At 40.9% G+C, this 25,901-nt stretch overlaps 1 protein-coding gene across 1 annotated transcript in view; it reads left to right on the top strand.

Annotated features, from left to right (window-relative positions):
* bsnb (bassoon (presynaptic cytomatrix protein) b) overlaps nucleotides 1–20,150 on the top strand; it is a 75,433-nt gene extending 55,283 nt beyond the window's left edge. Inside the window, 11 exon segments of the mRNA XM_030133575.1 lie at nucleotides 35–838; nucleotides 2,200–8,254; nucleotides 8,257–8,525; nucleotides 9,977–12,065; nucleotides 12,429–13,243; nucleotides 13,512–13,623; nucleotides 13,715–13,861; nucleotides 14,003–14,058; nucleotides 14,486–14,587; nucleotides 15,140–15,275; nucleotides 16,981–20,150. Of these exon segments, the coding sequence (XP_029989435.1) occupies nucleotides 35–838; nucleotides 2,200–8,254; nucleotides 8,257–8,525; nucleotides 9,977–12,065; nucleotides 12,429–13,243; nucleotides 13,512–13,623; nucleotides 13,715–13,861; nucleotides 14,003–14,043 (10,332 nt within the window). The 3' untranslated portion in view covers nucleotides 14,044–14,058; nucleotides 14,486–14,587; nucleotides 15,140–15,275; nucleotides 16,981–20,150.
* The last annotated feature ends 5,751 nt before the right edge of the window (nucleotides 20,151–25,901 follow it).

Raw genomic sequence — 25,901 nt, 5'->3', positions numbered from 1 at the left:
CTGATTCCTTTTGTCTTTTTTGTTTGTGTTTCAGAAGAAAGAATGGCTTTGCTTGAACTGTCAGACACAGAGGGCTCTATCAGGAAGTTTGGGAGATATTCCAGCACCTGTCCCCCAGCCTGTGGGGTCGCCTCGGCAACCTGTTACAGCCAATCAACAACCACCTCAACAGAGAGGACCCAGTCAAGTTTCAGGGCCTAGGCCCGTAGGTCCTCAACAACAACAGAAAGCACCGGGTCACCAAGTAAGTGGCCCTCTCTCTCCTGTGAAACAGGCTGGACCTGCCCCTCAAACCAAGGGGCTCAGCCAAACTGCCCCTCAAACTAAAGGTTCTGCCCAAATTGTTCCTCAACCCAAGGGTTCAACACAGCCACCTTCCCAAATCAAGGGTTCAGCACAACCCCCACCTCAGAGTAAAACTCAAGTTAAAGGTCCCAGTCAAACACATGCTCAAAGTAAGGGCCCTATTCAGTCTCCTAATCAAATAAAGGGCCCAAGCCAGGCTAAAGGTCCTGCTCAGACAAAGGGACCTGCCCAAACCTCTGCTCAGGCAAAGGGTCCTCCCACTAGTGCAAAGCCTTCATCCACACCTGGTAAAACAGCACCTAACTATGCCAAGGCTTCTCCCACACCTTCCAAAACAGCACCTACTCAGTCTAAACCTACAGGTAACAACCAGACTCGCAAACAACCGCAGAGCCAGAAGGACACTAAAGTTTCTTCTAAATCTCTAAAAGAAGACGTCAAGGCCCCACCAAAGAAGTCATTGACAGAGACTGTCACTTCACCAAAAGACACGAAGATAGCTGAAGAAGCACAGAAGTCAAGACACCATGAAGTGAGCTACCTGCAACTTCCTCGCCTTCACCTGTTACTCTTGGTTCACCATTTAGATTTTTCTTTTTTTCTTCATTTAAATAATTGTAACCATTTCTCAAAATCATCATCACACCTTCGTTGTCAAATAATGTCTAACATCTTTTTAATTCTTTATTTTCCCTATTATTATCATAATCATCGAAGTCATTGTGATCATTGATTTATTTATTTTTGGATTTTAAATCTTACATAAGCTCTTGACACTCACCTTCGTTGTCAAATAATGTCTAACATCTTTTTAATTCTTTATTTTCCCAATTATCATAATCATCAAAGTCATTGTGATTGATTGATTTATTTTTGGATTTTAAATCTTACATAAGCTCTTGACACTCTTCTGTTCTTTCTTCATAATCAATTTCTTCACATCTACTGTTGTTCTTTGCATCTTATTGCCACTGTTTTTAAATGAGTCATTTAATGTGTGTACTTTATCATATCATCACACCTTCATCGGAACAATTTTTGTTATTGTTTATTTGTTTCTTTAGTTTTTACCATAATAAGAATCTTTGTGATTACCCTCGTCATCATCATCTTCTTGAACATGACCAACATCATCATCACTTCAGTGGCCACTTTTCATCACTTCTTTTATTTCATTCCTATCAAATGCAAGCATTTTGTCCAGTGTGACCCCTCGTGATGATTTTTTTAAGCATTCTGAGCATGATCATTATTCTTCAGAGGTTCGAAGAATGCAATGGAGAATGCATCAAAGATGGCAGTCAAGCATGTAACCAGACAACATTTGTTTGTAGATGTTCATATGTTCAGATGTCTGTTAAATTCACTTGGTGTGTCAGTGTAATTATCCATCTGTGTATGTAACACTAAAAGGCAAACACAACCTAAATAAAATCAAATTTTTGGAGAAAGTTAAATGTTTTATAAAGAAGAAAAAAAATATGAAATCTGATCAAAATCTTTACTTAATCTGACAACTGAAATAATATACAATATTGAGAAGCTTTTTGAATAGTCATGTTTCTTTATTGGAATTGCAGTCAAACACCACACACTGTAAATATTTGGATTGAGTTTACCTTTAAGTGTTAATATCTATTTGTTTGATAATGTTCTTTGTAATGTTAATATTCTCTAATATCTGAGTATTAGAGACTTTTGTCTGTATAAGGTCCTGTGCATTAATTTTCTCCTCATTATCTAAAAAATGTCATTTCTAATGAGTTTGATGAAATAGTGAGATACATGGTGTTCACTGAAGCTTGTAATTGACTTTTCAAAGATTTAATTTACTGAAAATTATGCCTTTTTTTGCTTCTGACCTCTTTCTTGTTCTTTCTCCTTTTTTTTCAGGACTTCAACAAGTCAAGTACACAAAGTTTAAGTGACACAGGCTACTCTTCAGATGGCATCTCCAGCTCACAGGGGGAGATTACAGGCCAGATACTGGAAGAAGGGATCAAGCTCAATGAAAGAGGTGCTTCCATTCCCTCAGAAATAACCAAGCTGGAAAGCTCCATGAAGCCTCTACTGGAGTCGAAGGCTGCCTCAGACCAGAAGCTCAGGCCACATTCACTGTCTGTTGGACAGGACCGGGACTACAATCCTGACGATGATGCAGCAAGAGATGAATCAGAAGATGACCTCAGCTGTAAGCTTCGCCATGATTATGTGGAAGACAGTAGTGAAAGTGGCCTCTCACCATTGCCAGTAAGACAGAAGAAATCACATAAAGATTTAACAGATGAGGAATTCATGAGGAGGCAAATTATGGAGATGAGTGCAGATGAAGAAGAGACAGAAGACTATGGAAACCAGAAAACTAAAAGGGCGCATAAAACAAGTGGGGATCTGAAAGAGAGACGACGACTCTCTCACCATTCCAACAGTTTTGAGGAGGAAACCAAGGTATCAGAAGGTGCCTATAAGACAAATGAAGAAGAAGATGTTGGAATGGCCTCTCAGGGAGGCCTCCGGAGATTTAAAACTATTGAACTGAATAATACCAATAGCTACAACCGAGATATGGAACTCAGTGCTGAGCATGACTTAAGAGAACCTGAGCTAGAGATGGAAAGTCTGACTGGATCTCCAGAGGAGAGGTCCAAGGGTGAATACTCATCCACTTTGCCTGCTACCACTCCCAGCTACACTTCTGGAACATCTCCCACATCTGTGTCATCTATGGAGGACGACAGTGACAGTAGTCCTAGTCGTAGAGCAAGACTAGAGGAGGCAAAGCAACAGAGGAAGGCAAGACACCGGTCCCATGGACCACTGCTTCCCACTATTGAGGACTCATCTGAGGAAGATGAGCTTAGAGAGGAGGAGGAACTTCTTAGAGAACAGGAGCAGATGAGAGATCTGGAACAACAGCGGATTCGAAGTACAGCTAGAAAAACAAAGAGGGATAAAGAGGAGCTACGGGCACAGAGACGCAGAGAAAGATCCAAAACTCCCCCCAGTAACCTCTCTCCAATTGAGGATGCATCGCCAACAGAGGAGCTAAGACAAGCTGCAGAAATGGAGGAGCTTCACAGATCATCATGTTCTGAATACTCACCATCCATGGACTCAGAGGCAGAGGGTTTTGAGATTATTGGTGGAAAGCTCTATAAATCAGGGAATGAATATAACCTTCCAACCTTCACATCTCTATACTCACCTACAGAAAAGACATCAGCAATGTCACCATCTGATAAAACACTAAAAAGTGCAGAAGAGGTCTATGAGGAGATGATGAGGAAAGCACAGCTTATGCAAAATCAAGGACAAGCAGTTAATCTGCAGAAAGGTTCCTCTCAAACTGAGAGTAAACATCATCTTGAAGCAGGAACTTCCTTGACTCCTGGCTCAAGCCCTACCCAGGTTACTGCACCCATGTCCTTCTCATCAACCGGAAGTGATCCAAGAATTCCAGGAATGCATGCTGCACAACATTTATCAAAAGAAACACAAAATAGGATGATGACACAGAGTGCCAAAATTGAAGGTGTTGTTGGAGTTGCCACAACAAAAGCCCAAGCCAGTCAGGCTGCCACAACACGACATGCAGGTAGCACAGTTCCTGCCAGCAGAGCAGGTGCCCAGAGGCCAGCACAGACATCACCTGACTCTGGATCATCTTCTATTACCTCCAAAGTTTTCTCCCTTTTTAAAGGTCCTAGCCCCCCTGTTTCCCCCAGCACTTCTCCAGCACAAAGCCCAACACATACACCATCTCTAAGACCCACAGGTGGTAGTGGCAGGCAGCTGCCAACCTTGCCGGGTGGTCCTCCTGCAGCATCCCATGGAGCCCAAGCACCTCAAAGGGCAGTTTCACCACGTCTTGCTCGACAACAATCCTCTCAGGATTCACCAGTGATGGTGATTACACTGGGCTCTGAAACAACTAGTCCTTCGAAGCCACTTACCGTAAATTCTTCCACTTCCCCTTTGTCATCACCCACACAGGCCAGCTGTAAAACTTTGTATAGCTCCCAGCCCCCATCAACAAGCTCTCCAACATCACCACAAATACATCCTTCAAAACAGTCTCCTAAACATTCTGCTCATGTGGTTGAAAAGGTCAATGTAGGTATTAGCACAGTGACCACAACTGCACACAGTCGTGGATCACTTTCAATGGAAAATATATCTCAATGTAAAATTTCAAATATTCCAGGCATTTCAAAGGTTGTAGGTCAGAGCCAAACACTTTCAAATACTAATGTGGTAGACCTGAGAGCCCCAATGAGGCCGGCACCAATTATAATGACAGATCAGGGGATGGACCTAACATCTCTAGCCTCTGACACAAGAAGATACTCTTTAGGAGCAGAACAGCCCCCTGGTCGTCACACAGCAGTACAACCTCTTATCATGAATTTAAATGCGCAAGAACAACCACATGTATCTGTATCTACACCTACCACAGTTAGTGTCACTGTTGCAGGTTCAATGTTCATGTCCCAACCCAAGCAACCAGTAGTATATGGAGATCCTTTGCAAAACCGTGTAGATCTGGGGCAGTGTGTTGGGGCAGCTGTGTGTTTAACCCAAACCAAGCCACCCATTACTGATCCTTCTATTCCCAAAATTGATGCTTGCCTTGAGAACCTGGGTATACAACAACAACAACTACAGTTACAGCAACAAAAGCTACTTCAGCAACAGCAGCTCCTTGAGCAACAGCTCCAACAGCACCATCAGCAATCATCTTTTGCTCGTTACAATTTAGCGAATCAGGTCCAACCACTGCTCATGAAAAAAGACCTTGTAGTGAGCCAGACAAGCAGTGCCCAACCTATAGTGACTGCTAGTGCCATAACTAGAGTATCTCCCCTGGGTTCACATTCTGTGTCTGGGGCTCCTGCTTCTAATGCCCCCCAGGATATCTATGGGGGAATTGCCTTAGAGCTAAAAAACAAGCCGACAGTGATTAACTTATCTACAGGTAAGCCCCATGTAATGATGGTGCAACTTGATGAGAGTAATGCCTCACAGGGTGGCACAGTGACACAGCTGGTAAAGCGAGAGGAGCCTCCTCCGCCTCCTCAGGTCTTGGATCTCACAGGTCAGATCAAACCAGAAAACCAAGTGGCTTGCTGTGATGTTGTTTACAAATTACCCTTTGCAGGTTCATGTTCAGGATCATTCAGCCAAAAACCTAACACAGTATCATCAGAAAAGAACCCTATAACAGAAACTTCTCAAGCAGCTCAACCTCCTCATCCTCAGTACAGTGTCAGCCAACAGCAACAGCAGCAACAACAGCTGCCTCAAGTTTCACAAGGAATGACGGAAGAACATAAAACATACCAAGCACCATTGCTCCCCTCAGGAAGAATACAACCCTCTATGTCTGATACCAATCTGCCTTCCATGACAGATGCTGGTCAGTATCAGAGTAACATCCAGGGAGGTGTAGCAGTAGATCTTAGCAGCATGAATCAGGCTTATGAAGGTGGATACCTTGGCATGGGAGCACAGTATGGATCTTATACAGATTTGCGTCACCAGGGAGATTTAACAGGGCCATCATTACCTCTTCGTCGATATGGCTCCATGTCAAACATCAGTTCTGACTATGCCTACAGCTCACATAACCTGACAGGGTCACAAGATTCTAATCTGGCACAGTACAGTGCAACCACTGCCAGGGAGATCAGTCGCATGTGTGCTGCTCTTAACTCAGCAGACCAGTTTGGAAGCAGATATAGACACAGCCCTGAATTGCTTCCCTATGGGGCTGGAAGGGGTGGTTCTTTAGGAAGGCTAAATCTCCAGCAAAGCTTAGCATCAATAAGAGCCAACCTACTATATGGCCCAGATGGAAGACCAACAGCAAATGGCCAAACACTAACAAACCTGATTAATGCTAGACAAGCAAGTATACGCGCCTTGTACCCTGCTGCTATGAGAGGAGGTGATGGGATGATATATTCCACCATAAACACTCCCATTGCCTCTACCTTGCCAATTACCACCCAGCCAGCCCCTGTTTTGCGTCCCATGTCTGGAGGAATTTACAGACCATACCCTACAGGTGTAACTGCTGTACCATTGGCTAGCCTTACAAGGTTGCCTCAAGTGACTCCTAGAATTCCTCTCTCCACACAGGGACAGTACCCTTACCCTCCTTCCAACCAGTATCCCACCTCAGCCACACCATCAGGAACTGTGCCTGTTGCAAGCAGCTCACAGCAAGAAACACCTATGTACCTTGGAAAACCTTTAACAACAGATGCTCCACAAACAGCTGCACCGATTACACCAACCCAAACTGCAGCCCATGTTTCAGCTCCTGGTATGCAAATCACAGCCGATCAACAGGCAGTATGTGCTCAACTTACCTCTGTGACAGCCCTCTCCCAAAATCAAGGCCAACCTCCATCCATCCAGCCAGTGCAGGTTCAAATGCAGCCACAGCAGCTGCCCACTCAAACTGAACCTTTATCTTTAACCCAAACTCAAAGCCAACCTATCAGTCAACCTCAACCTTCAGTTCTGCCACAAGGTCAGCCTCAAGCAACACCCCATGTGTCTGCCATCGGGGCATCAAGTTCCAAAGTTTCTCCTCCTGTAGAAGCACAGAAAGGTAAAGAAGATGAAAGATTGAGTCAGCAACAAGAGCATATGCTGCAGCTAGAGCGAGAGAGAGTTGAACTGGAGAAATTAAGGCAGCTGCGTCTGCAAGAGGAGCTTGAAAGAGATCGTATGGAACTTCAAAGGCACAGAGAAAAAGAACAACTACTTGTTCAGCGTGAAATCCAAGAATTGCAGACAATCAAACAGCAAGTTTTACAGCAGCAGCAAGCAGAGCGAGAGACACAGCTCATTATGCAAAGGGAACAACTGGCCCAGCAAAGAATGCAGCTTGAACAGATTCAGTCACTCCAGCAGCAGCTCCAACAGCAATTGGAGGAACAAAAAAGACAGAAGACAGCAGCAGTGGAAGCAGCAGCTGCAGCTGCTGCAGCAGAGGCGGCTGCTGCATCAGCAGCAGCAGCGGCTGCTGCAACATCCGCACAGGGTGCTTTGCAAGGGGTAGTTGTTGGTGGAGGGGCCCCTCAGGGGTTCATTATCTGTGACCATAGCGGTCGGGTCATTCAACAAGATGGACAAAGCGTTCAGTTTTGGCAGGATGGTCAGGTGGTCCAAGCTGTGATGGCTGCCCGGCCAATTCAAAGTTCTGCCTCTGAAATGTCATTAAAAAGTAGTGACAAACAGTCTGATTCCAAGATGATGAAAAAGCAGAATTCCATGCCCCGTCTTAGGGATGGCTCAGAGGAGGACTCTGTGAAGAGGATCACTGATAGCTGTGTGCAAACAGATGATGAAGATGGAGAGGAAAGATTCATGAACAGACGCAGGAGAACAAGGCGTATTGCTGACTGCAGTGTGCAGACAGATGAGGAGGACCAGGGAGAATGGGACCAGCAACCAGTAAGGCGCAGGCGATCAAGGGGTTCCAAGCACTCTGAATCCAGTGGTGAGGCCAAATCAGAAGGGTCATCTAAAGTGGTCTCTGCAAGCATAGCCATTCAAACCACGAATGATTCATCATGTCAGACAGAATCTGACCAGCTAGGGAGAGTTTCACCTGCAATCCACATAACCATGGCAGAGACCTCAAAGGTTGACCTGTTACATTACATAGCAGCCCCTGAGAGAACCCACAAAGGAGAGAGTCTGGCTTGCCAAACAGAACCAGAATCTCAGTCTCAAGGTGTGGTTGCCCCTCAGTTGAGCGTTCCTACAACTATTAGTCCATATTCCACAAGTCTGCACATAGTGGGTGCAAACACAACCGACCCGGCTTCTCCAAGACTTCAAGGAGTTGCAAAGTTTGAGAGGAGGAAACCAGATCCCCTGGAAATTGGCTATCAGCAGAATGAGTCTCCATCTCGGCAGCCCCCTAAGTCTCCCAGGTGCTATACTCCCCAGTATCTCCACTGTCACCTCATCGTATGCTGGAGACAACATTTGCCTCCCAGGAGAAGCTTAACAAGGCCCACGTTACACCACAGCAGAAGGCCTTTACTGCTGAATCACCCCAGCGCCACCAAACCCTCCCAAGACCGATAAAAAGTGTGCAGCGCTCCATGTCGGATCCCAAGCCTCTCAGCCCTACATCAGAGGATCCAGCAAAGAACAGGTTCTCCCCGTACCATCAGCAAGCTGTGTCCAACAGTCAGGTACAATTTTTTTCCTTTTCTTTAAAAAATTATTTATCAGTGGTTTTAATTTTTTAATGTTTAAATACTTACAAATACAGAACAAAAATAAATAAATTTAAGGGAATACATTCAGAAGAAATGCACTCAACATTCTTGAAATCATCTATATTATTATTATTGTTGTCATTATTGAATGAAACAATGAAACACTGTTAAGTTTCTTGTAAAGATGTGTATACAGAGATATGTATAAGCACAGGCTATGCTGACATATTGTTATTTATTCATTTATATCCATGGCGCTTAACTTTAACATCATCCAGGATGTCAAAAACATTACAACTTTCTAACCTTACAGAAACAGTCAGTTCCCCCTCCCACCTCTCTCTCTTTCTCTCTCTCTCTCTCTCTCTCTCTCTTGCTTTTGTTCTGTATTCTGTCATGTCTTCTATATCTGGTAAACCCTTAAGAGTTGCCAGAGGAGGAATCCTAGTAATGCTTCACTGTTCTCCTGATTGTTAGCAGCTGGTCAAAGTAAATTACCATCGCTTGCACTTAGACCAAAATTAGTCTCAGAGTGGAATATAGAAATATGTTCTCAGAGATTTTTCTACCTCTGTAGCTGAAATTTTCTAGCGTTAAAGCTTCATACTTGACTTTTTACTGGATACTTTAAAACTTACCATGGATCTACACAGCAGAACTGAATTGTAAGTAAAAGGATAGCATAATCTGTATCTCTTTTATTTGTTTTAATTGCACTGTTTTGCTGTGCTCCCACTATTTTGACTGCTTATAATATCTATGAATTGCATACAGACCAAAATAGTGGGGAACACTAGTGTGGATCAAAACAGTAAATACAGAAGACAGAAAATCTTGTAACCTGTATAGTACAATATCTCTGAAAAACACAGATTTCTTTGGTCAGTGCTGTTTGTTTTATTATTTATTCTTAGGTTTGAAAGTTGTAGAAAACAAAAGAACAAATACCGCTCATGTTTTTGTTTGTTATTAATTTAATTTGGTTAACACAACACACAAGTACCAAGGTTACTGATTATGGAAATGGTTAGATTAGTAATGCTATATAATCTATCAAAAACCGTATGTTTATGACCACATTGCAACTGTTAGCCTGTCACTTACATGATCCTCAACACTGATTTTCAGAAAAAAAGTCATTTTCTAAAACACAGTATTAATCCATATTACTCAAACTATGTTAATAGCTGTTATGAAGATAATAGTCATAGACAATAATAATGATAACCCATCTATAGTTTAATGGGAAACATTATTTTAATGACTTACAATGTCAAATCCTATAGCTTTTTACTTAGGTGTAGGGATGAAGAAATGAGCAGAGCCTCTGTCAGTACCCAGTGTACAGTAATGAGTCTAATTTACATAAACATGTTCTGTTTATAGCTCAGTGTTTGCTGATGTGTCTCTGCCTCTCTGTGCAGATGGCCTCCCTGCAGCAGCAGCAGAACTCTCTGATGAGGAAAGTAAAGAGGACTCTCCCCAGCCCCCCACCAGAGGAGACTCCACTCCCCATTGTTACTCCAGCACAAATGTACAGCTCTCCTGGCATGCCCCAGAGAGTCCTGCCCAGGCCTGCTCAAGGAGTCACCAAGGCTGGTTTGCTGAGTGAACTAAAAGCTGTGGAACAAGAGTCATCAAAGCTCCGTAAGCAGCAAGCTGAACTGGAGGAAGAAGAGAAAGAGATCGACGCTAAGTTACGTTACTTGGAGCTAGGCATCACACAGCGTAAAGAAACAATGGTGAAGGAGAGAGAGAGAAGAGAGCTGGCCTATCTGCGGTGCATGGGTGATGCTCGGGACTACATGTCAGACAGTGAGCTGAATAATCTCAGAATGGCAGCTGCAACAGGAACATTTGATGCGAATGGTCTGCTGACAAGGCCCAACACTGCACCACTGAGTCAGTTTAGCAATGACCTCAATGCAACTCCCCAGTATCCATCAACATCCTCCTATATGTCTTACCCTTACCCTCAAAGTCAACCATCAACACAGCAGCCAGCCTCTGCTTACCAACAGATAGGTTTCCAACCTCCTCAGTATCCTTCATCCTCTGCTCCCCAGCCAGGAACATTCCAGCCACATCCCCCTCCAGGCCCTGGCTACCAGACCCAGGCAGCCTATTCCTCCAGAATGTATGGTCAGTCTTCTTATCAGACAGACATTAGCATGCAGCAACATAGTCACCAGGGCTTCCATCCACCTGGTCAACCTATGCCAGCCCAGAGCCTTCCCTACCCCACCCATAGCTCTTATCAACCTGGCCTCTCTTACCAGCCACAAGCAGAGATACTTACAGTACACCAAAGACCGCGGCAGACTTCTCTGGCTGATCTTGAGCAAAAACTCCCCACAAACTATGAAGTCATCAGCAACCCAGCAGTGTCAGTGGCCACATCAGCTCCAGATACCAGCTATGGCTCAGTCTATAGCAACGCATATGGACAGTACCGCCCCCCGGAGCCTGGTCTTACTCACTCTGTGGACAGCCCGACATCTGCCTATGCTTCAGATGGAATGTATACCTCCAACTTGGAGCAAAACATTCCTAGAAACTATGTCATGATTGATGACATCAGTGAATTGACCAAAGACAGCACTAGTCAACCAACTGATGCTCTTGGACATCCTGTTGGAGGGCGTTACCGTGGAGAGAATGGTCAGGTGCGTACTTACGGTAGGCCTGAAGATGAGCCTGTGGATGCTTATGGCAGACCTACAGGTACAATGGGTTACCAGAGCACAGTGGATAGCCGTACCAGCACCACAGTGAGTGGAGGCTCCTCTTATTATTATGACGATTATAAACATGGATCACGAAGTAGCTCTAGTGGCCACAAGCTCACAACTAAAAATCTTGCCCCTGCTGTAGTTTCCTCTAAACGTAGTAAGCACAGAAAGCAGGGAATGGAGCAGAAGATATCCAAATTCTCCCCTATAGAAGAAGCACGGGATGTGGAGTCTGACCTTGCATCTTATACCATGACAACATCAACAGGAGGCAGCTGTACAGTTGTATCCAGGTCCAAGAAAGGTCAGGATGATGGCACATATGGGATGAAAAAGAATGCTTATGACCAACAGAAATACTACGGGACAAGTCGTGAGGGTCTTGAGGAAGATGATCGCATGTACAGCTCTGGAAGATCCAGGTCTACTGGATATGGTATGGACAAGATCTCTTCTAGAGATGCCACAGGCCACAGAAGTAAATCATATGAGAGAGATGCCATGGAACGATCTCAAAGAAGCAGCCGCAGTGGACGGGCTCCCATGCGCACCCAGAATTCCGAAGAGGAGAGCCCACTCAGTCCTGTTGGGAAACCTGTTGGCATGGGAAGAACTGCAGGCATGTCAGATGCCCATGATGTTCGGAACCAGTATGGCTCCAGCCATTCTCTGCCTGATGTGCAGGACCACCATAAGAAGGATCTGCCCAGGAGTCACGTCTATAAGCCAGATGATCCTTACCTTGTAGATGATATGCACTGTGCTGTTTCTGACAGTGAAGGTAACTGGTGCTAAATAATTTGTGCTGCCTGCTAAAGTGTGCTGAAAATAGACTGCATGCCAAGTGTGGAGTACTGAGAAGAGCGACATTTTTTCCTTTATGTTTTTTTTTTTTTCTTTTCTTTTTTTTTTTTATGAATTAAGCCTAATATGCCTCTGTTACATTTTGTTTTGCATGCATAGGTTGTGTAATGTCGTGGTACCTGTCTTTTTTTGGGTTTTTTCTGTTGGATTACAAGAAATGTGCATGGCTCAGGAATGTGAAGCATGTTTTCCCACTGTGCATCACTTCCAATCTGCATGCTACTCCTCTTGAAAAAACAAACAAACAGTTGACTGACAATATTTATTTTGGTTTTAAAAGCCTATCATTTGGGCCAAGAGGAGACTGATTGGTTTGAGAAGCCACGGGAGGCCCGTTCTGATCGATCAAGACACCATGGAAGTGGCAGTCATTCATCTACAGGTAGACGTAGTAAACACACTTACCATGATTATGATGAACCTCCAGAGGAATATGGTCCCCAGGATGACTACAGCCAGCAGCGCCACTCCTCCTCCACCTCACGGGAACATCGGCACCACGGCAGCAGCTCTGGAAGACACAGCTCTTCCCGTCACTCCTCAGAGGATCCTAGGTCCTCTCGGTCTTCCAGGACCCACCCCAAAGACTCATCGGGTCGCTCTGATGGCAGAAGCTCCTCCTCAGCTGTACAGAGAAGGCCCGACTCCCGCTCCTCGACGGGAAGCCCCCGAAACTCAGGTGACTTCTCTCGTGACTCACCCTCTAGTCATCATCATGGCACTGGAGGAAGGAGCCAGAGGTCGCAAGGAGACCGCACAACATCCAGGAGGCAGGATCCAGCTGCAGCTGGGCCCAAACAACAGCAACAGCAGCAACAACCATCTCAGGGCCATGCTGGCCAGCCGCGGTCAGGTGGTCAGGGTCAGGCTCTGAGACATCCAGGCTCTGAACCAATGGATGGCACACAGCAGGCCCAGCAGAGTGCACAACAGCAACCGCAGCAGCAACCACCGCAGCACAGCCAGACTCCTCCAATCAGCCAGCCCGCAACCACCACTGCAGCAGGAGGACCAGCACAGCAACAGGTCAAATCTGGCCAAACCCCACCACCAGGACGTGGGGGGTCTGCAGCAGGGCAGCCAGCCACCACAGCGGTAAGCAGAATTAAGCCTGATTTGACTAAATAAAAGGACTTTAAGGAGATTTCGAACATGTTTGACGTTTATGATGAAAGAAATCTGTGTATAACACAAAATGTGTTGTAATGTGTTCAACAGAAAAAAAAAAATTATATCATACAAGAAAAATAGTCATACATGGTTAATGCTCTTAATTCAATCATGTCATTTCAAATAAAAAAAGTTGTGTTACAGCAAAATTACATTTTATCTTAAATCCATATTTGTCTTTGATAAATACCAGGCAAAAATGGATACTACACCTGCAGCAGCTGCCACGGGAATGAAAGCTACAACTGGAGTCCCAACAGCACCTCAGCCTACCAAAATAGCTACACCACCTCTAACAGGCATTGGTAAAGTCTCAATTCCACCAAGAACATGAACCATAAAGCAATTATAATCTAATGACAACATATGTGATGATTATGTTTTTGTTGTTTCCAGGCTCCAAGGCTGCTCCCGTTGGGATTGGCAGCAAACCTGGAGGTATCGGCAGTGCTGCAGCAGGACAGGCCCCTGCTGAAGGGGAAAATGTTCTCTCCAAAATCCTGCAAGGAGGGGCAGCAGAGCAGGCGGGAAAACTGGGAGATGGTACAGTGATAAATATGTTAATAGTCAGATTGCTAATGTTATATCCAGTGTTGTTTGTTGTATGTTTTAATACAGAAAAAATTATTTTCTGTATTTACAGTTACAATTTCACAATTTCTTCTCGTTTTGTCATTTTTACAGCTTTGACTGGCCTCGGAAAGAAGTTCACTTCATTTTGGTGAAGTGAAGAGAGGATAGTAAGTAATTTGTTCTTTTGTTTTTAATTAAAGTTATGTATTACCAATTCAGATGATTTTAGTTTTTAAACATTTAGTTCAGAGGTAATTTTGACGTAACAGATAACCAAACTGCTTATCGACAGAAGGTCTGATTTACTTATTGTTAAAGGGTGGATTCAAGTTGAAGTTGAAGTTTATTTTTCAAAGGGACAGTGCATATTAATAAACACAATATGTGCCAATACGCAAGATTATAGCCGAGGCTAATTTCCATCTTTAGTCTCTACATAAAACAACATAGTTCACACAAAAAAAGTACAATCCAATGTAGTCATTCAACTGACAAATAAAACACATTATACATTTATGCTACTTGATTCCAGTGATAATGCATGTGTTCCTTGCTTTACTTGTTTGTGTCGCATGCATTTTTCTTTTCTTTCAGGGTGTGCTCAGTTGAAGTGAGATGGATCGGTGGCATTGTACTGGAAAAACCTATGAAATTGCATTAAATACATTTCAATGAAGGGAGACCCTGAATGCACCAGTGAGTATTCTCAGTAAGCCTCCTTGATGTCTTGCAGAATTTTTTTTTTCATTCCATTTCATTTATGCATTTATTTGATAGTGACAGTGCTCATAAATCAAAGAAGCAGAAGAAACTTTTTTGTGGAGGTGTTTATCATAATTAAGTATAAAGATGGGAGTTGACTAGGTTACTGACATTTTGTGACCTGCTGTCCAATAGAAGTGTTGTGGAAAAGGTTTTTTTAAATAAATTAATCATCTGATTATTGTTTTATGTGACACTTTTGTAATATAAAACACATGCACTAGTGCACTAGTAACTTGTTAAACTGTCAATACTTTCAGATTTACTTTATGAGTTGTAGTTTTATATATTACACTGTGAAAACACAGACCGCTGTCACACTTTGATTAATGGATTAAGTATTTTATCAGCTAGATATTTACATAGATTAGCATCATCCATGTCTGCATAATGAGAAGACTGAGGTGAAGTGATGACTCATTAAATACTGATTGTATATTCACACTGATCTGCTGTACCTTTCCCTTACCCCAATTTACTGAACAGAGTCGGAATCAAAGGGTGCCTTGTCAGCACTGAATTCCCCAGACGTGGGTATACAATTGAAGGGAATTAAATAAGGATGATCGCTTTGTCAGCACGGTGTTAGAAGACACGAGCAGAGGACTGAGGAGGCTTAAAAGTAAGTGGAGGCCTTGACAGAACTGTAGTTGCAGAATGATTGTGTTGTGGCCTCATTGGACCAATGCAAAGTAAGTAACAGGCACTCACATCCAATACACATTTATGCACCTGGATGAATGTGTGTGTATACTCATCCCTTTACAGCCCAGTGAAAATTAAAGAGTCACAATGAGAAAACTTTTAACTACTTGCATGACACAGGTCTGCCATGTCACATCTATGTATATGTGATGCTGTACCATTTCCATAGCAGCGACTGTATTTCTGGTATTGATGAAACATTGAAAACAAAAAAACAGAAGGTCAAGTAGTTCTCCTGTCTTTTCCCATAGTAGTTTTGTTGTCACTTCTAATGAGCAGAATAAACAGAGCTATTGAGTCAGCATTTCATGTGATTATAACCCTGCACTTTGTGGTGAGCTTTCTCTTATTTTGCATTTACCAAGGGATGCCACCTTTACATTCTAAAACTATTTTTTTCTGGTCTTTGTCTTTGATCATTGTCATTCTTAGAATCAGGTTGAGTGAGGAGATTTTGCATTTAGATCCTGACTTTGGGTTGGCCTTCAAACAATTAAAGTTAGACTTTTGTACAGCTTAATGTTAGGAAAAAGTGCTGAGTTTAGATATTTAGTTATAAGAGTATTGGTTAGGTTAAAAGATTATAGAATGCAGTATGACAGTCAGTGTCCATGCAAAGGTACAGGTACAAATGTGTAATTGGTCATGTTTATGCTGTATATTTGTGCAGCTCATTTTACTGGCTAGCTAAATTTTATGTTATATTTTTTGATATTTTATTTGATTGAACTATTTTTTGGTTCAATGCTGTGTCATTCTGGTTAATCCTAAGTCACAGTCTGCTGAACTTTCTGCTGCAAAGGTGAGAGCCCAAAGCCAAGAACAAAGGAGGTCAGCACTAGTAAGGTTTACCTTCTGACTCCACTCACTTCCAATAATCTGGGCCAAGCACACCAGACTATAATTAGCCTTAGAGAGATAACTGTGGCTTGGCTTTAATGTCGCACACGCAAAGACAAACAGGGACAAGAGCGCATGCAGGCACACAGAATCATGACTCAGGGTGAGCATCACTCATTACATGGTAGAATGAACTAATCAGCTAATTCTGCTCAATGGAGCACAAGCACAGAAGAGCACATAAAGCTGATTTCAATGCACTTCTATTTAGCTTCTCTCAAAACACATACTCCAAATGAAGTGTTGCCCATTCAGTTGTTTTGTCATTCAGCTTTTATGCAGATGATGACACTTGCATTAATATCAGCTGCTGTCCTAGTCATGTCTTTGGTCAGTCTGGGGAGTCATTGGAGGAAACAGATAAACCGACTCAGTGCTTCTTTAAGTAGCAGGCTAGTCTGCTCAGTCAAGTGGATTACTGCCAATACCAGTAGGTCTGTGATTGGCTGTTGGACTCAGTAAAGTATGGGGGAGAAGGCTGGAGCATAAAAGTAGTTGAGGGGTTTGGGCTTTGCAGTGTTCTCTGTAAGAGACTCTGCTAACAGCAAAACCTTTGCCATTTTCAGAAGTATTTATGTTTTTTTATTTTTAACATTTTTGATATTTAAACCATCCTTGTCTTTTTGTTTCCACTTATTTTATGCATTCATGTAAACTGCTTTTGTGCAATAACAATAAGTGTATTTGTGTTAACATTCATATTTGTTCTGTCATCCATTCAGGAGGACATCAGTCAATAATGAGGATGTGTGTGAAGCTGAGGAAGAAGGGGGAGGGAGGGCTCAGGTCCCGTTTCCTCTCTTCTTCTAGTGGGATCTTACTGAAGCACCTGTGTATCATGGGAGAAATTCAGTATGCTCAGCCATGCATATCCCTTATTGCCCACAAAGGAACCTTCACAGCGCCCTCTACGGTGATTTTACTGGAATGCCAGTCATGTCTGAGGATTGCACATCTGGCAAGGATATCCGATTCCTGATTGATGTCTTCAGAGACTCCTCATGCAAAATAAAGTGAGAAAAACACCAAATTTCATAGGTTTTCCCTGTACCAAAGAGAGTGACATTATCCCACAACATGACACGACATACCTGGAGTTGACAAGGTGTATCACGGCAAAGACAACCAACCTGACTCCACCAGTCCTTGAATGCTTGGTTTCTCTGATCTCTACAGTACATTCCAGTATAGGGAATTTAACCCCTTCTTTGAATGTGTTCTCAGTTCTCCTTTTTTTGTTTTAGTGTCTACAGAATGCTTTGTGTAAATGTGGACATGAGAATGCACGCACAAAAGTTTGAAAAACTGAAAAAAGACGCCCATGTTAATACTTTTTCACCACCTATGAGATGCCACTAGTCATTTACTGTAGGTTTTTAGGGAAGGGAATTACTACCAGTGTGCCCACAAGTGTGAGATTCACACAGATGAGAGGACCAAATGAAAGAGTGGCCACGGCTCTTTATTAGCCATCACAAAGCCATCATTATAATCAGAGCCCCAGAGCCCTCTGGGACTTTATCCTTTTTATTGATTTATCTCATCTTTTTATTTTCTTTTCATTTTTGCCTGATATTCACTGAATGGAGAGCCTTATTCAGTACACGTTTTTACTTGTATACCTCATATGTTTTAAAATGTCCATATCATCATGCATTTCTTTTTACACAACTGTATACTATTGTATGTACATAAACAGAATCAAAGATCTAATTATGTAAATTTGTCATTTGTGTATTTATGGGATCACTTTCCAATGATTTTTTTTTTGTTGTTGTCTGTGTTTTTCTTCTGTAAAATTTATATTTTTCACTTTTTATTTATTTGATTTTTTTGTTTTCTTGCATCAGATGATTTGCTTGTTAATTTTAAAAAGCAATAGCATGCAGAAAATGGTATATAGCACAATGGTATAAATGTTGTTTAAATTAGTGATGGGAAATATCAAACACATCTGTCGACAAATAGCCGTAATACAATTTGTCAGAGGGTTTACAACGATGGTACCATGTCTAGACGTGCATGTTATGTTCAATGGCATAAGAGCATGCAGACAGGTACACACTCAAACACTCTCTCTCTCTATGTTTCACACACACAGACAGACTCTCACACACATATCCACATACACTTTACACACTGAGCATCCCAGTTAGCCAAGGTTAATTGTGTTCGTCACTGAAAATACCTGTTAGGTTGAGGTTACGAATTTACCATCAAGATACTCTCACTAACAAGCTGGGACCACTGCCTATATTTGCACACACACGCACATGCACACGCACACACACATGCAGACACACATGCAGATACAAGAGAGGATGAAAGCAATTATCAATTCAAATGTTCTATGCAATGACTCATTTTGAACCTGGAAATGATTCAGCCTAAAACAGTTTATTATCATCATTGTATTCACAAAAAACAACAAAATTATGAACTTAAATAGTAAAAAAAAAAGGTCATGAAAATGTTTTTACTTAGCAACTTGTCTGTATGAATTTGAATATTGAATATTGAACTAGAATTGTTTTTATTTTTCGTGGCATGTTTTGACCCCTCACTCCCCACAAGGGGACTTGTTGCCAAAGGGTAAACTGTGTAGACTGTCGGTTTTGAATGTTCACCATCATGTTGCTTTGAAGCATGGGTTTGCTTGGCTTTGTCTGGCTGTTCGTAAGCCCTCATTCAGTTTTTGTGCGTTTTGGCTGACCTGGGCTCCTCAGTGTTTGGCTTGCAGTGACTGTCCGTGCTGCTATAAACCTGTGATACAGATGGTCAGCACTTCTCATTAATATGTGTCAATGTACATATTGGGTGTCAGTATAACCTGTGGGGTGAATGGAATGCTTCTATTGGATATTTCATCGTTGATTAAACCACTCAGCAGCCAAGCCATTGGAAAGGTGCATGATTAGCTCTTATACTCTGGAAGCGAGGCATGTTTTCACCGAGGTTTGCCTAACAAACCTTGACTTTCACAGGCCAATGTAGAGAATATTGATGAGCAAAATGTTCAGCCAGTCTTTCACAAAATCAGGGCATGTCATTTTGAAAGCACAAGCCTGACTGGTAGCACTTGCTGCTTGATGAAACACAGAAATATGGAGGATGCGTAATATTGCCTCCAACTGAACTGTGTCAGATCTGTAAGCTTGTATCCAAAAAACAAAGAGGTAGAGATGCTATCTGGTCGATATGAGGTGCATGAGATAAAACAGCCTTCAGTGCAGCCGTCCAGATAAACAGAAAGGCAGACAGACACACATTCTTACTGTAAATACAGATTCATTCTTCTGTACAGCTTTTGAGTTTTGAGTACGGCTGTCATGTGCATCCCCATGCCGTATTTGCTGCCAACTTTTGTGTATAAAAGAATATTTATTACCACAATAATGAGGATGATGAAACTAATGATGATGACTATTATTATTATTGCATAAGCATAGTGTATGTGGCTGACTTGTATTGACTGTTTACGACAGTGGAACAAAACCTGTATTCAGAAACATATCCGGTCTGTGTAGAGTTTCTATACATATTGTGTTTGTAAAACAAGAAGAAAAAACCTCCATGGCAATAGCAGAGAAGAATGCCTTTGTCAGATTATCAGGAGGTGTTCAGCGAGATGGATGTGATCTGCACGGTGACGAGGGTTAAGGAAGAAGCAGGAAAAAATGAAACAAAAAATCTGGAAAATGTCATTCACTGTTGTAAGTGCAATGGGCAAAACGTCAGTCGTGTATCCATTGTGAAACCTTGTGTTCTATTCAGTGTATTCCTGTAAACAGATAGAGTAAATTTTGGTGCATCATGTCAAGTAATGTGATTAATGAAAAATATTGACCCTGCAATTTCCAAACAGAGAAAAGAATAAAAAGAAAATGGAATATATCATGGTGATTGTCTTCAGTCTTTATGCACATGTGTCACCTTTTCCTTCCAGTGCCGATAAAGACACTACGCTTTGTGTAGTAGTTTTCCTGCAGACAGAGGAGAGATCAAGAGTAAGACCTCGACAGCAACGAGACTGTTCAGATAAGACCAGGCTTTACGCACTGAGGCAGTGATGACTTATCCGAGTGTGGGTGGTAGGAAGGCAGGAGCGGCAAGAGAAGAAGTGTTTGCCAATGCATAGGGAGAGATGGAGGTGTGAGTATTTCTGAGTCAATGTGTGTCAAACCAAGGAGAAAAATGAGATATCTTTTAAAGATATTACTCAATAGGTGTAATGTAATGTGGATGAAAATGCTACAGGGTGGGGAAGCAAAATTTACAATATTTTGAGGCAGGGATTGAAAGACAGTGTATGACCAATTAGTTTACTGAAAGTCATGAGAATTTATTTGCCACAAGAAAATTTACATAATAAAAAATGTTTTATTCCATGTGTCCTCCTTCTTTCTCAATAACTGCCTTCACACGGTCAAATATTCAGGTGACAACTTCTCCCATTCTTCTTTAATAGTATCTTCCAGACTTTCTCATAATAGTTTTGCTCATAGTCATTCTCTTCTTTCCATTATAAACAGTCTTTATGGACACTCCAACTATTTTTGAAATCTCCTTTGGTGTGACGAGTGCATTCAGCAAATCACACACTCTGACGTTTGCTTTCCTGACTACTCATATGGGCAAAAGTTTCTGAAAAGGTATGGATAATAGTGTTAGGTATGATTATGACATCAATATATGTTTGGTTTCAAAACAATTGATGTAGTGCCTGCTGATAAAAAACAACTAAATGTTCATTGTAAATTTTGCTTCCCCACCCTGTATATTTTTAATAGTACTTGTATTATAGTGATCATAGACTACTGTATAAAGATACAAATATGTGTTTTAACATTGGTCTACTGCCTCCATGACTGTGAATATGACAGCAGAATAGAGCTGAAAGACATGGCGGAAAAAATGTGTGAATGTGTCATTTATTTCACTTTTAATGAAAATGTGAAAATAATGTGGCATGTGGCATTTTTAAATAGGTATGTGCTAAACAAACTTGTCTGTTATATAAAGAGAATATCATTTTTCACCTTGATGTTTTGTTTAGAATGGTATGTTAAGACAGATTTTACTTTGGTTAAAAAAGAAAAAAAAAGGAAAATTGTAACTTTTGCAATGTGGATATTGCACCACTTGTGATAACTGTCTGATGAATTTTCAGCTCTACAAGGAAGAAATGTAAAATGAGTATCTCATTTTCACATGATGGAGGATTGAGAAGTGAAGCTGTCAGAAAGCTTTAAAGGTACTGTCACAAAGGGAACTGGCCTTGGTGTTAAGAGGAGACTTGCATAAACACTGAGGCCTTATGTGAGTTGTTATGAAAATATTGCCATCATATGTCATGGAAGAGTTTAGGATTTTTACCCCACCCCCCCAAAGGGGAGGTTAAGGGGTATTGTTTTTGGTTCAGTTTGTTTCTTTGTTTATTTGTTAACACTCTAGCAACAAAACTATCGGTTGAATTCATACCAAATTGGGTTTATAGATTGCCAGTGACCCAGAATACATCTCATTACATTTTGGGAACAGTTGGTCAAGGTTTTTAATTTTTTATGAATTTTTTAAATCTTTTTTTCCCCCATTTACCTATAATGGGTGAAATTTCAAATGTCTGTAGCAGCAAAACTAGTGGTTGAATTCATTCCAAATTTGCTTTATAGATTGCCAGTGACTCTGAATAGATGTGATTAAATTCTGGGAACAATAGGTCAAAGGTTTGAATTTTTTATGAATTATTTTAAATCTTTTTTTTCCATTTACCTATCATTGGTGAAATTTCACATATCTGCAGCAGCAAAACTATTGGTTGAATTCATACTAAATTGGATTTATAGATTGCCAGTGACCCAGAATAGATCTCATTATATTTTGGGAACAGTAGGTCAAAGTTTCAATTTTTTATGAATTTTTAAATCTTTTTTTCCCCTTTTACTTATAATGGGTGAAATTTCACATGTCTGCAGCAGCAAAACTATTTGTTGAATTCATACCATATTAGCTTTATAGATTGCTAGTGACCCAGAATAGATGCGATCACATTCCGGGAAAAGTAGGTCAAAGTTCAAATTTTTTATGAATTTTTTTATTTTACTTTTTTAGCTTTTTTTCTCCCATTTACTTATAATGGGCGAAATTTCACATCTATTAAAACATCAATTTTGTTTCAATTTACTCCAAACTTGGCACATATATAGAGGCAATTGATATGTTGATATCAGCACATGCATAAATATGATGACATCAGCTGGATCCATGCTAAAATAAGCTACAGTACCTGCGAGGGGCGGGGTTTGTTGTGCCTGGCACCATTTGTTATGGATAAGTTTTTAAGGATTATTGATTATTTCTTTTAATCCATCTGTCTTCTATTGTTGTTGTATTGACCTAAGGACTTGTTTTTCATGTAGTTGTTCATACCACATGGCAGGTTTTAGATTTATTAGACATTTTTTTACTGGTTTATTGGACTGGATATGTGGACATGTAACATTTTCCTCCTGCTTTCAGCATACAGCTGTAGAGGCTTTAATGGTCAGAGCTACAGATCTTGGCTGCCCCCATCTGGTTAAACACAGAATTTGAATGTACAGCAGAACAAATGAATATACACAACTTTAAAATATCTTTAAGGTCTCTTAAAATCTGATTCATTCATTAACATTAAAAATTAAAGTGCTGCTTACATGACATATACCACAGTAATAATTTTGACAGCAAACACTATAAAAATAAAGCATTAAATGAAGACACATTTTACCTTATTATCAATGTAATGACTATGAAGCGTTAAGGTGGAAAGACAAACCAGAGACATTTAATCTGACTAGATCATTAAAAATATCTAATATAGGAAGACTCTCCATTATATAGTGAGTATGTTGTATTTTAGGACAGTAAGGCAGAACACATAACTACTGATAAAATGTGGAGTTCTAAATGCAAAACACACTGAAGTCTCCAAGGGAAGTGATATGTCCTTGATGTTAATCCTGAATCTTGTCTATTATAATTGCCTGGTATACACAGTCAAAGACCACACGAAGATTTAAATGAACTTTCACCCAGCTCTGCTGCTTAAAGAAGGTCACTATTTTATTTAATGAGGTCAGTCTCTGTGTATAATCTGCACTGAGCAGCAAACCAAACTGGGAATGATTTATAAAAGCTTAAAACGTTGTTCTATAAAACCTCAGAAAGCTGTGCGTTGGGATTTTAAAGATCAAGATTCTGTTTTTTCTTCAATGTAAAGTATTGAAAATGCTGGTGACCCCAATGTAAAACCCATTTCAAGTGAAGCAAGCAGTCAATTCTACTCGAGATATGATTTCTGACAAAGAGAACTAGACATACAAAGGTTAAAACACCACTGAAATTTCTCCATTAACTGATACGACCCATCAATGAGAGCACTGTGAAACTTTAAGTGCTCTGTCTTTGCTCTAAAAATAATTTATTGCAGTGTCTGGTAGGCAGTTTAACAGCAGCCTTTTTTCTTCAGGTCACTCTGCAAGAGAATATTTAACATCATGATATATAAAACCCCTGCCACACATATAAGTGAAGGTCTGTACTATCTACTACTTAATACTTACTGTTTAATTATTACCATCATATGCAGACCAGGTGAATGTTTGTCTGCAGAATGCTGATTAATGGGTTATTGTTATTGTCCTCGGTTTAATGGTGTATTATCATTACCTTCAGTTAAAGGTCACTTGACCTAGATGTCCTCTCATTAGGGGCATAGACATAAGCCATTAAACTTCAACTGGGTTTTTAAATTCTCACATTCATCTATTTCCTGAAAGCCATGACGGTGAGCCTCAGCTGTCGAAGATTAACTTGTTATTTCCATTAGTGATGACCTCAGAGGAAAATGTGATTTTGTGACTCATCCTCAAGTGACGGGAACAGTGACATGTTGAGGGGTTAGTGGAAGAAATCAGGAGAAGACGAGAAGCGAGGACCACTAATCCAGCAAATCAATTATTCTGTCACTGTCAAATCCACTCTGCCCTCATGCATTTCCAGAGCTGGGTTACTCATCTGAGAAGGATGATTCATTACAAGTTACAGATCTGCAGTTTTTCACAAGCAATTAATTCCATTTTCTATCTAAGATATAAGAAAAACCAGAAAAGTAAAATCAGTTCTCACAAGTGATTGAGGATCAGCATGACTTTGATAGGTGTGTACAAACCACACCACAAGAGGCCAGCAGAGAGCAGACCCACAACTCATTTAGCCCTAAACATGTCGAGATCCATCAAGCGGCTGAGGTAAATGACGAATGAATGGGACTGAAGGAAAACTGGCTGCTCAGGTTCTCCTCCCTCACCTGTCACTCACAGCATCAATCTGCTTGCTTCTGAGACGAAGACTGAATAATCAATACTCAACCCTTTAATAATGAAACAAGCCTTTCCAGGCCTTTATGCTTTCTAATGGTTTGATTGTAAGTCACTGCTGTGTCACCTCAGAAAATATCAGTATCTAAAAACAACCCACAAAACTTGGTATTTTATGTGAGCTTTCATATGTGCTCAGTGTATGTACATAAGGATCTGAGTGTGATTTAACCCTTTCATGCATAGTGGTCACTACAGTGGACAGCTGTTCTCTTGTATATTCATGGATTTTATTGTTTTAGTTCCATATCAGCGAACACAGTGGACACTCACACTGCAAAAATCAAAATCTTACCAAGTGTATTTTTGCCATTGCTAGTCCAAATATCTCATCACACTTAAAATCAGACACAATCACCTACAGAGGAACTTTTCAGTGAGATAGAAGAACTGATTTAGAGACAATAGATCTGGAAAATCTGATTTACACTAATCTGAACAAGAGCATTTCCACTTGTTCCACTGGCAGATTTTTTTTGCTTGAATTCAACAAAAAAATGTTCCTCTTTAGGTGATTATGTCTGATTTTAAGTGTGATGAGATATTTAGACTAGAAATGGGAAAAATACACTTGGTAAGATTTAGATTTTTGCAGTGCATGCACCATCCCACACACTGGAATTCATACTGTTACTGTAACAATAATTGTAATGTAATGTAAACAATAATTCATGCATGAAAGGGTTAATTGTATTAGTGAGGCAGATTCATGAGTGTGTGTGTGTGTGTGTGTGTGTGTGAGTGAGTGAGGATCAGGACTTGTTATAGAAGAAGATGTTGAAATACATTACAAAAAGTCTTTATTAATGTAATCACACAATGCTGCTAATTGTATTTATTCTTATTTGCAATTATATATATATTTTTTTCTATATTCACCTAATTAACCCATAAAGACCCAAACAGCCACTGGGGACCATAACCATCTACTGATCTAAATTGTTTAATGCCTATTGATCCACTAATCCTATCAATACATGTAAAGAATTGGTGTAAAATGCAGTTTATCATCTTTTCATGGTTCATCAGATATGACCCATTTGGACGTTCACAGGCTCCATAGTGAATGTGGAAACACTGTCATCTTCTACAGCATTGATTCACCAGTAAAACTCATGGAGTTGGATCAGTTGCAGTGGATGGAGACACTTGTTTTTACATTCACTTAATGATATACAGTATTTTGCTGACAAAATCACTTTTTCTTCAAATTTTCTGTATTT

Source organism: Sphaeramia orbicularis, chromosome 5, assembly GCF_902148855.1.
Source record: "Sphaeramia orbicularis chromosome 5, fSphaOr1.1, whole genome shotgun sequence".
NCBI classification, from domain to species: Eukaryota; Metazoa; Chordata; class Actinopteri; order Kurtiformes; family Apogonidae; genus Sphaeramia; species Sphaeramia orbicularis.
Note: the sequence above shows the minus strand (reverse complement) of the source record. Positions and strands in the feature narration are given on the sequence as shown.